The sequence below is a fragment of the Scleropages formosus genome, chromosome 13, assembly GCF_900964775.1.
Source record: "Scleropages formosus chromosome 13, fSclFor1.1, whole genome shotgun sequence".
Classification (NCBI taxonomy): Eukaryota; Metazoa; Chordata; class Actinopteri; order Osteoglossiformes; family Osteoglossidae; genus Scleropages; species Scleropages formosus.
This window is the reverse complement of record NC_041818.1, coordinates 27653452-27664820: the sequence shown is the minus strand read 5'-3', so window position 1 is coordinate 27664820 and position 11369 is coordinate 27653452. Positions and strand designations below refer to the sequence as shown.

The window sequence follows — 11369 nt, the reverse complement described above, 5'->3', positions numbered from 1 at the left end:
TCGCCGTTTCTAATAATAACAGAGCTGTTCGGTCTTTGTTTCAGAATGAAGTTGCCCCCTTTCTTTATGTCACTGCTTAGTGGAACACCTTTGTTTGTTAACATCGTCCCGTGGGAGAAAGTCTGGCTGTTGACTCACAAACACTTCTTAACAAACAAGGTTAAGGAAATCGCTTTCAGGATTTTACACAAATTCTACCCTGTCAAGCATTTTTTGTAAACCTGCGCCCAGAAACGGTGCCTCACCTTTTTCTCTACATTTATTACTGATAAACTGTGTAAGGATTTTGCTTTGTACTACGAATATGTACTGTTTGGGTTCTTTCGTTTTGATAGACATACAGAGAAACAAGCATATCGTTAATTTATGAATCATTTTAGCTAAAGATCATATACGCAGGTCAAAATTTGCTAATAAAAAACCTATATTTTCAGTTTTTCTTAAAGGAGTTAAGCAGTACAAAAACACCATGGAGGAGTGTGATAATAAGAAGGCCATAGACTGATTCTTGTTGTAATATTTTTAAGGTCTTAATGTAATGTCTGCTTATGGGAGTGTTTTGTAATCTTTAGGGTTTTTTTTTTATTCCCCCTGGCTGGGTTGACTGTTCTGAATTAACGTTCTTGTATCGTGTGTGATTTGTTCAATAATAATAAAAAATAGCACAGGAAATGGCTGACGTGCCGCTGAGGCCTCGACAGTCTGTGGAGCTTCGGACCGCGGCTGCCCCCTGCTGTCCGCTACTGCGCACACCCTTAGTCCCACTGTTTAGTCCAACTCTTCTGTTTGTCCAACATCCATCCAACTCAGTTAAGCTAACATGAACCATGGTGACCAGAAATGAGGTAACCACTGGTAGAACACGGTACACCTCGCTTGTGCCCTCGTTGTTGTGGTGGGATCGGGAACGAAGCTGTCTGTGGCCATGGTAAACGAAAAGTAAAAGCAAATCCTGAGAGCTTATTCTGGTATCCGAAGGATGTGTTGGAAACATCTCAGCTGAGAAACCTGAGCAGCTTCAAAAATGAAACAGTTTTGAGTTGTCAGGTGTAAGACGAGCTACTGTCTACTGCCCAAGAAGTGTGACTCATCTCGGAGGAATACCGTAGTAATGAGGCCCTTGCTGCACCGGGTCCTTGTTACCCCCCCCAAGATGGACCATCTCTGATTGTCTCCGGTCCCCGTGTCCCGAGAGTTCCCCTCGTGGCCCTCTTTACCTTGTCTGATGGCACAACGGACACAATAACAACGGTGTGTGTGTGTGTGTGTGTGTGTGTGTGTGTGTGTGTGTTCCTTACCATGGGCCATCGGGTAAAACGGCATACTGCTTCCCGACCCAATGAGACCACAGCGCAGGAGAAAAGGGCCAATGGAGCGTCTCTCTCACAATGCTGGCCTTCACAGCCTCTTACTGTCATCCCTCAGCTACATGTGGGATGACAGTGAATCGCTGTGATTTACTTTCGTCCCTTTGGGTTCCTCCGTTGCCAGCTGTGCTTCGCTCTATGAGGCGGAGCAGCTGGAATTGTCCACGTGACTCTTTTAGACGCCACTACAGTAGATATGAGTATCTCATCCCATGTGGAATGTTGTGCTCTTCTCTTTATTTGCCTCATAGGTCAACTGCGGCGCTTCGAACCTGTGCGTGACGACGGTCTGGGACTGTGGCATTTGTTCATCACGCCAAATCTTTGCGATGGTTTCCGATACAATTTCTGCAAACGAAAAGTGGAAGACAGTGAGTAGACCTTTCCTCTCCTGCATTCGTTGTCATCGTAGATTCCGTGCGCTGGGTCGGGTGGTGGGGGTTGGGGGGGGGGACCGGGAGCACCTCACAGAACACAAAAGCGTCACATGCTGCATTTATGGCACACAATAGGTAGTTGACTTTGCTGAAACGGAGCCATTTCCTGGTAAGGGAGTCGCCCTGCTGTCAATTCGTACAAACTGTAAACATGTCCTCAAACCAGACTGCCGTCATTCTTGACATTTTCTCAGCACCTCCCCCTCGTTTGAGGGAATCGGTCAAAAGAGCATGAAAACAGTCTGTCTCACTCGCAACTGTAAATATTTACGCTCAGTTTCGTTCTTTTACATCAGTCTTTTATCGGTGCCCAATAACTGCTTGTCCCGATCAGGGTCATGCTGGTGAGGAGCCTATCCTGGAAGCATCGGGTGTGAGGTCTGAGGGCCGTTAACTCACTACACTCCAACCAAACTGCTGCGTTCCTCCAGCTCCGCCCACCTGCTGGTCCCACACACAAAAGGTTCAAAACCAAAAGCACAAAGGTTCCCGGTTCCGGCACCGATGTGGTGCAATGAGCTCCCCCTCTCACTCAGAACTGCTGAATCCCTCTCACCATGTAAAAAAGGGTCTCAAAGTTCACCTCTTTCAGACTCACTTCTTCCTGATCTCTTAAGCGCACAATAAACATGTTAATTATGTTCAAAAATTTTTTTCAGAACAGTTTAACAACCGAAACTCCTTTACGCAGCTACTCACGTGATGTACACTGGTTTATACCGTGGTGTGAGACAAACGGACTGTACTCTAGAATCACAAATCTCTCCTCCTGTTGGTATCATGTACTTTTTGTGTTTTTCTCAGAGATGTTCGTCACTGTGGGGAAAAGCGTCTGATAAATGAGTAAATGTAAATGTACTTGATATGTTCATTCATTTGATAATTTACTCGCACTTATGTTTATTTGAACTCGGACAACTGGAGCAAAGGTCCTCCACTCTGCTGGGGGTCCTGGACGAGGAAAAACACGGGTGTGAAGTGTGACAAATCCTCACGGCGCAGAGATACGGGCAACCTTGAAAACGACATGATGTCAGAGGCTGCGCACAGATGAGGTGGGGTGGGGTGGGGGGTGGACACTCGCCCATCAGAGCGCGGCCTCTATAAAAAGGCGGCGGGATGTGATACTTCATACAGAGGGAGAGAGAGAGAGTGAGTCAGTCACACCTGCGAAGCACCACACGTCTCCTAGAGCCACCATGAAGCTGGTAATCGTGCTCTGCGCCTCCATGCTGCTCTACCTGTCAGGTGAGTGCGCTGGGGGGGGCTTATATTTCTATAAAATCAGGAAGCGTGAGAGAGGGGGGAAAAAAAAATACTGATTTCTCCCCCTCACACTTACCTTCCAGTAAACTGGAGTGAAAGTGTCACAGGAGTTGGAATATAGGTTGAAACAAGGGTACAACACGGTAACTGGAGCACATCACTTTTACAACTCTGTGCCATGTTGGGTTTTTTTTTTTTTTTTTAACGTGGGGTGGCAGTGTGCAGTGTAGGTCTTAGAGCTGGTGCCTTTGGATTCAGGTTGTGGGTTCGAAGCCCACCCCCTGCTGCAGCACCTTTGAGCAGAGTACTTTCCCCAAATTACTCCAGTAAAAGTTACGCAGCTGTGTAAATGAATAAATAATTAGTCAGTCGCTTCGGAGGAAAGCATGTGGTAAACGAGAAATATGGAGTCATATGTAGATCACACGCTTTACGCTCCTTGCAGTAGAACTGACACTAACGAACTGCAGAATTCGAGCAGAAAAGGGTGTAAAAATACTTGTGGGAACAACTGCTTAAACGTTTATCCAGTCGTGACTCTGGGGGGCGGTGGGGGTGGGCACAATGAACAATGCTGTTGTCTCACAGGACCTGGGTGATGCGAAAAACATGGGTGTGACCCCCCTCAGTCTGTGTGGGGTTCCTGGGGGTGCTCTGGTTTCCTCCCACCCACAGTCCAAAGACATATTTCTGGTGAACTAGGTACTCTAAATTGACTGGTGTGTGTGTTAGTTTCCTGAGTGATGAGATGAGCGACTTGAGTGCAGGTAGCATACAGTAGTACTGTGTCCAGCAGGGAGTCACCTTGGTCTAAATACCACCTTCTGTTCACTGTCTGTCTCATGGGAGAAAAGTACCTGGTTAAAAAGAATGAATGCACAGTAAAAAACACTTAAGCGCAGTACTTTGAAAGGAGGCCGCAGAGGAAGATCTATAAGTAGAGGCTGAGAGGCAGGAGGTGCTCCTTCGGTCGCCCCCTGGAAGACATGAACGTTTGGTGCGGTAACCATGGTTTCCGCCCTCACTGGACACTCGCGGTCAGCGCCCTGCGCTCGAACCTCACACTGCTGGGGGGAGGACAGCACGCGTCTCTTGGCCGGAGGGAGACTCAGAACACACACTCCTCTTTGCGTGGCGCCAAGAGCAGAAGTTGGGGTTCGACCGCACGGCCCGTGGAGAGGAAGCGGAAGCAGGAGTGCGGAGCCTTGACCGCCTGCCATTGAACACTCTTGTCCGTCTCTCTTTCAGCTTTCAGTTCCCCAGTGAACGCCACCCCAGCCCCCTACCTGGTAAGTCCCAGCCACAGGTAGAGCCTGCCGCCCCACAGTGGCAGATGCATGCCTGCCTACACACACAAAAATGCAGTGTCACAGTAGCACAATACACAACTGAGATTTCAGGAAAGCAGGTTTGACAGGTAAAACCTGTGTTGCACATCAGGTAAAAGAGAATAGAAATTACACTTTTCTACACTGAAGCAGGTGTACAAAGTGGGATTAAAAAAGAAAAGAGGACAGAGGGCTCCTTCCAGGCCTTTCTGGAACTCGGCTCACCTGGATTCCAAATGAATGCATCAGGTGAACGTGTGACGGTCACATGGGGGCGGGGGTCACTAAGACATCTTCCGTCCTCTCCCGTCACCAGCCCACATGTGACACGGAGCACCCGGGCTTGTGCACCAAGGACTACAATCCGGTGTGCGGCACGGACGGCAAGACCTTCGCCAACGAGTGCAGCTTCTGTCTTGAATACGGGTGAGCACGCCGCTCAACGAGGACCCACGTCTCCATGGAAACAAGCGTCCGAAAAGCTCCCTTTACGCCAAGTCGGGGGGGGGGGGGGGTTCATCTGAGAGCAGCATAATCTTTAACCAGACGTGGGAATGGGAGGAGAGGGTACAGGTGTTTACCTTGGATGCCCGATATGATATTCCTGCAACCCCATGTTCGCTGAGGTAATAGAAGAGCTCAAAACATCTCTCTCTCACACACACACACACACACACACACACACACACACTCTCAGATGTGGGGGAGGAAAATCACAAGACTGAGGCCACCAATGTGAAACAGAGCTTTTAATGTTTAAATAAAGCTGAAGGCAAGGTGACTGGCTGGAGAGCAACCTTCACTTTCCTCTCTGGGGGGGTTAATGCGGCAGTGGGACACTGGGGCGGGGTGGAGTGAGAAGTGTCTTTATGCCACCATCTGCCATCGGTGCACCGCGGTAAAACGGTCCGTTTCTGTCCCACAGGGCTTCCGGCCCAGTGCTCATTGCTCACGCCGGAGAGTGCTGAGGACTGAGCCGCCCATCCGGCGAGGAGCTGCAGGGGGTGGGTGAGGTGGGGTGGCAGGTGCTGGGGGCACTCACACAGACAACATACTAATAAACATGTATTAAGCACACAGTGCCCGTCTCCCTCGTCAATTGCAGCAGTCCACATGGCCTGGGTCCCAGAGCCCTCTCTGCATGGAACCTTGAAGCACACACTCGTTACAGTATTTTTTCACTCTTTGAAATACAAAAAAGGGAAGTTCATGTAATCACAGTGTGGTATTTCACACCGGAAGAGCCGTATGACTTATTTCTGCTACCCCTCTGTAGTCATTCAAGCGTTAACGAGAGGGGATCCCACGGCCGCAAAGAGCAGCCCCCACACACAGAGTATTCATTCATTTAAAAACAATGATGATGATGACGACGACGTCAACAACAAACCGCACACACAGTGCCTTTGAGGAACTAGAGTCTGACACCCCGGTCAGCAGAAATTATTCATTATGAAGGAGTTAAGAAATTCACCACACACACAGAATCAAAAGAAAAGCTGCAGATTCATAGTGGCATAATAAACAAAGTTTAACTTATGTGATGCTTTTCATTCAAAAAAAATATAAATTTCTCTCTTCTCCACAACAATTCAAGTAAAGTACCATACTCTACACCCGAGTTCAACAGCAGGGACTCTCTCCCTGGAACTGGACTGGTGATGTGGGCAAAGCCTGCCCCCCCAGAAAGCATTGTTTTGGTGCAGCCAGTGGCCCTCGGAGACTAGACCCATCCCAGTCCAGCCACGCGGTCCTCTCTGTCCTCAGGGGCGGGGTGAGGACCCTCCCTCAATCTGGCGCTCAGCGCACTTTCAGCAGCACTGTGTCCAGCAGCTCCAGGATCTCACCAAAGTAGCGGTCATCCTCGCCCAGGTCCTGCTCGCCGAGCGCCAGCTCCCGGTACTGCTGCTGCAGGGCTCCGAGCGCATGGCCCAGCTGGGGGTCCATCTGGTACGTGGCTCTGCAGCGGGGCATCATGGCCAGCAGGGTGCGCAGTGCTTTCTCGCGCCAGTCGTGCTCTGGCGACGCCAGCAGCTCGGGCACCAGGCGGCACCAGCCCTGCTCGGCCAGCAGGGGGAGCAGGGAGACCTGGGCGTACTGGCGCAGCCTTTCCTGGTAGGACGAGTCCGGAAGCGGGTCCGGGCCAGCCTCAGAGATGAGCTCCTGCAACAGGAGGGCGACAGGGCGTTACTAAGCGCCACCAACCCGTCGACTGTCGATCGCATCGGCTGTCAAGTAGAGACCAACGCAGCCCAGCCCCGGCTTGACTCCACCTCCCACCTTCTCGACGAGCATATCGTACAGCAGCGTGACGATTCGCACGCGCAGCAAGGCACCCGCCGGGAATCGGAACAGGTCCCCCAGCACCTGGACGCCACCCAGCTTCAGGAAGCGGCTCTGAGCAAAGGGGAAGTTGCGCAGCAGAGAGCTGACGGCGAACAGCACCTGGAGAGGAAGGCGAAGAACGATGTACCGCGGTGCCACATCATCCCCTCAGTACTCTTACGCTGTCACAGCCCAAGAAGGGCAAAGCGACTTCTTTACTGAACGGGCCAGTTCTAAACCGGTCGGCCTCCGGTGTTCTCACCGCGGTCTAAAATCCCCTCATCAGTTATTAATAATCTATGATTTAATAATCCCTACGTGAACTTGACTTCCACAGACACAATGCGAAGTCATATTTCCAACTGTGTTTATTGTCACGGTGTTGCTTAGCAAGTGATTTTTATATTGTGTGGCCCATTTACAAAGCTGGGTACTTTACGGAGCAACTCTGTACCACAGCAGCAGCAGCGAGGGGGACTTAATGAACTCTGTGGTACTTAACCACCATAAAATAGGGACATGTAATGCAGCAATTACATAACAGAGTAAAACGGTAACTATTACAGTAGCGTTTAGAGAAACCTCTGCTGCACTGTGGACAAGCAGGGGAAGAAGTGGCTCACAGACCTTCTTTTTGACACTCAGAGGCCGATCTGTCGCCAGCAGGGTTATGAGCTTCTGAAGGGCACCCCCCTCCACCGCCTCCACCTGGACCCGTGGGTTACTGATGGAGTAAGAGGAAAAGAGAAAGGGAAGGGGGGGGAAGAGAAAAAAAAAAAAAAAAAAAAAAAAGAAAGGGCGTTTTGGGTAAAAACAAATTATTACACGTGATATTCACCATGCTACGTTCATGGAAGCACACAAAGGTGACACGCAGCACCTGGTCACACGGTAGGTGTCTGAAAGCGAACGCAAACACAGCCAGTGTGGACAGATCGCAGTGTAACCACACCGGAGAGCGGACCAGGCACAGCAGGGTGCAGGCGATGGCGTACCCGGAAAGGGCGGAGCCAAGGACGAAGGCGGCGCTCTCCTGCAGGCGCACATCGGTGCTGTTCAGAGCATCCATGACCAGCTTCATCCCCCCCATGGAGACCAGGTCCTGCGCATTGTCCACCTGGGCACAAACAGGCCAGCTGCACCTTACTGAAGCCAAGACCCACACGCTGGGCGCAGCGTCCTCGGCACGCGCCCCGGAGAGACTCCTTGGCTTCTCTGCTGTGTCACAGAACCGTGGTCACTGCCACGCATCTCCCAAACATCTTTAGCATCCATAATGACCTCTGTAGTAAAATACTCTGGAAAAAAGCGGTGAAGGAAACTGAAGAGACCAAGGAAAACCTTAACTATGAACTGAAAAGGGATAAGATGGAATTCCCTTGAAAGGAAATATCATTACAAGTGACTTGGTGTGATTTAATCTTCATTTATCAAAAAATTATACATGACAAACTGCTGGGGAGAGAGCAGTCAAGTGTTGTAAAACATCTGTTTTTGACAATTAGAGTTTTTCACGAGTTCACCTTGCGCCTAGATAGTTGTTTGTGTTACGCGAACGAATGAGGCTACGCAGTGAAACAGCGGCGTTCAGAGAGACAGTTTGCATAACATAGAAAAAATTATCATAAATATGAAGGGAACAGAGCTACTGAAGCAGCTAACAAAGAGGCTGCAGAGAAATACAGCTACGAGGAAGCGAGGCTCATTCGGAAGCGCCGCGTCGACTCGTCCATCACCGTGTGATCAAGGGCTGACCTGGTGCACGAGGTACTCCAGGTCCAGCAGAGCGGAGACCTTCTCCTCCACCGTGGCACTGGAACGGTTCAGTTGGGCCATCAGTCGGCTCATCACCTGGAAGTCCGTCTCCACCAGCATGTCCAGCTGAGCCATGTCCTTCTTCAGCTCATCCAGCGAGCGAAACCGGGACCGGAGGTCCGCCTCTTCCTGCATACAGATGGACACGTACATCTAAAAGGCACCTCTTCTACGCAGCATCCATAGAAGTAGAATGAAGATTAGAAAGAAAGAAGGATGGAGATGTGTCAAGCGGGTGCCTGCCTTCTGCCGCTCCTCATCCATCTGCTCCGTTCCTTCTTCCTTAAACTTCTTCAAGGCCTCCTTGAGCTCCTGAGCCGTGAAGGACGAGGACCGCGTGTTTGCCATGCCCTGCCTGGCTCCCAGAGAGACACACAGCTGGCTGTTTGTACAGGGTGGCTGGCAACAAGGCCGTCATTTGCACAAATCTCATGTGGGGCCCTGCTGTTGTACCCTTGGTAAGGTACCAAATGCAATTTGCTCAGGAAAACAAGCCGTCCGAGACCTTGGAAAATACAGGCCAGTACCTCTTGCCGTTCCTCCAGTACTTGAGCGCCTCTTCATCCAGCTTGACCTCCCTCTGTCCTGTCTGGAGGTTCAGGCGGACATGAGAGCCAGCAGGGACCGCTTGACCTGGGGTCAGGAAAGCGTACGTGGAGAGTCTGAGATGCCCGCTTCGCACGCTCGCTCGGCCGAGCTTGTCTAAGGGGCACCCAACACGGAGCGGCCAACCGGAGCAGGCGGGAGAAGCGCGCGCGTGTCCGCTGACCTGGTCGGAGCGTTTGCCACCGGTGCGTGGGCTGGAACACCTCGAGATCTTCCGGGTCCCCTTCGTCGTCCACCTCGGCCTCCTCGTCGACGTCGCTCGGCTCGGATCCCTCCACCACGCTCAAGGCAGACAGAGTCCTGGGAAGCTGCCAGGGAAGGGGGTTAGGGACAGAGTCACACTGCAGTTACACTGAACACACACCTTCGCGAGGCTCCTTCTGACTCCCTCTCCTTGGCCTCCCAGACATACTCACTTTTTCACTGGTTGCCACAACCAGATGAGAGCACAGGACGGAGAGGAGCAGGGTCACCACGGTCCACCTGCCCAGCAGCAGCTCTCTGCGGTCAGCAGCCATGCTCGCCTTGGGGAGGGGGGGGGGGGGGAGACATCTCATGGGGCCGGTGCCACATAGCATTTTCCACCAAAGCAACATCTCATAGACAATACAACGTGTTTATTACATAGCAGGAAGAGACACGAATGCAGACGTGTGATTCTTAATAAGTGCAGTTTGTTTCTTTCCACCATATGAGCCAACGTTCATCACACGAGTAGCTGCACAGAACTTGATCAGAATATCAATAATTCCTGATCACCTTCCTATTTTTATTACATAACACGAGCCGCTGTGTGAAAGTTTATCTGTCATTCAACAGGTATGATCTCAGCATTATATAAAACACGAACATTTATGGGACACGTGACGTGGGCGAAGGGAGGGAGTCGGTCTGCGTTAAGACCCTGTTTTCAAAGGTAGATAGAGATAGACTCGATTCAGCAGTTCTGAGTGGAGGAGGAGGTCATAGGTAACATACACCACCAGCAGCACACGAAACCCCGCAGCGTTAAAACCTTTGTTCCACAACAATTTACAACGTCAAATAAGTAACATCACGAAAAAAAGTAATGACTGAGTTACTCTACCAAACAACAACGGCAACACATTCTCACCTGAAAATCCACTCGACCCAAAAATTAACCTGCTGCTCCTCACGGAAACGTCACCCCCACAACTTGGTCCTTTAACACCGTCTTTTCTGCAAGATTCTCATGCCGACAGCGCGAATAAAGCGCAACCGCACAACGTGTCACGCGCATACACACCGATATAGGCAGCGAGTAGCGACGGCACACGACAGGCAGTCGGAGCGCCGCACATCTGCTGTTAGCCAATCAGCTTTCGAGCGGCGTGCACTTCCGGAACAAAACGACAACTTCGTCATCTGATTGGTTACAGCGCGTCTCTTCTTCATGACGCAATGACGTGCAATGAGTGACGCATGTCGAAATTCGGACGTCGGTTAAACAGTTTTCGCTTGGTTCAGTAATGGAAAATAAAAAGATGAATGAGAATTTTAGTGTTTCGTTCCTGTTCCATGTTATTACCGAGAGAAACACAAACTACTAATGGTATATTCACGATTTATCCACTCAGCGCACTTCTTTGGTTACAACTTCATCCAGTGCGACAATTCAGTTCAGTCAGTGTTGTGCCTCTTGAGTCTTGTTTGCAGTTAATTTTTTTTCCTCTATTTTCTCTACACTTGATTGATTATTCAGTTAAAAGATGCATTTCTCTGAAGCATGCAAGATAATTATTACTTGAGCAACTTATGCTAGGTGCTGGTGGTATGTTGCTGGAGCAGGAGGGGGGATTCGAACCCGGAACCTCCCAGCCCAGGGGTGGCGGTTTTGATAGACACGTGTAGAGCAGAGATCGATCCAACATCTGACGCACAGCCCAGGCCCTGCGAGGCACCAGCTCTACCCCCTGAGTCACTGAATCAGTAAAATTAATTGGTGTACCCCAAATTCTCATTTCTTTCTCCTCTTAAATATGCTGAACTTAAATATGCCATGGATACTTAAATCAAGTTATATTTCTCAACGTGATGTTTCAAGTGTTTCCAATGCATGTTGCTACTTTGTTACACTTTATTCCGTGTTACCTGTTGTACTCTCGAGCAGTGCAGGTAAGCCTCACGGTTTATTTACTACAGCACTTCTAGTGGGCACTGGGGCTTGAATCCAGAACCACCAGTGTAAAGGGCTCTTCTACACC

At 50.3% G+C, this 11369-nt stretch overlaps 2 protein-coding genes across 2 annotated transcripts; one reads left to right on the top strand and one right to left on the bottom strand.

Moving 5' to 3' along the window:
* Nucleotides 1–2916: 2916 nt before the first annotated feature.
* Nucleotides 2917–5477, top strand: LOC108923203 (serine protease inhibitor Kazal-type 1). Its single transcript, XM_018733842.2, has 4 exons — nt 2917–3052; nt 4319–4359; nt 4715–4824; nt 5324–5477. Exons 1-4 carry the CDS (start codon nt 3004–3006, stop codon nt 5364–5366), a joined length of 243 nt encoding a protein of 80 aa, XP_018589358.2. The 5' UTR covers nt 2917–3003; the 3' UTR covers nt 5367–5477.
* A 688-nt stretch (nt 5478–6165) lies between these two features.
* On the bottom strand, nt 6166–10486 carry sil1 (SIL1 nucleotide exchange factor). The gene is made up of 10 exons (XM_018733841.2): nt 10259–10486; nt 9561–9668; nt 9308–9452; nt 9066–9171; nt 8782–8893; nt 8479–8667; nt 7719–7840; nt 7351–7447; nt 6679–6843; nt 6166–6561 (listed from the first exon to the last, which is right to left on the bottom strand). Exons 2-10 carry the CDS (start codon nt 9660–9662, stop codon nt 6199–6201), a joined length of 1401 nt encoding a protein of 466 aa, XP_018589357.2. The 5' UTR covers nt 9663–9668; nt 10259–10486; the 3' UTR covers nt 6166–6198.
* Between the last annotated feature and the right edge of the window lie 883 nt (nt 10487–11369).

Bases quoted from the DNA above. Each gene is read 5' to 3' on its own strand.
- LOC108923203 (XM_018733842.2), top strand. From the start codon at position 3,004: ATGAAGCTGGTAATCGTGCTCTGCGCCTCCATGCTGCTCTACCTGTCA. The intron at 3,053-4,318 runs GTGAGTGCGCTG...TCTCTCTTTCAG, and splicing joins CATGCTGCTCTACCTGTCAG to CTTTCAGTTCCCCAGTGAAC. The intron at 4,825-5,323 runs GTGAGCACGCCG...TCTGTCCCACAG, and splicing joins AGCTTCTGTCTTGAATACGG to GGCTTCCGGCCCAGTGCTCA.
- sil1 (XM_018733841.2), bottom strand. From the start codon at position 9,662: ATGGCTGCTGACCGCAGAGAGCTGCTGCTGGGCAGGTGGACCGTGGTG. The intron at 9,172-9,307 runs GTCAGCGGACAC...TCCTGACCCCAG, and splicing joins GTGGCAAACGCTCCGACCAG to GTCAAGCGGTCCCTGCTGGC. The intron at 7,841-8,478 runs GTCAGCCCTTGA...GTTTGTGCCCAG, and splicing joins TGGAGTACCTCGTGCACCAG to GTGGACAATGCGCAGGACCT.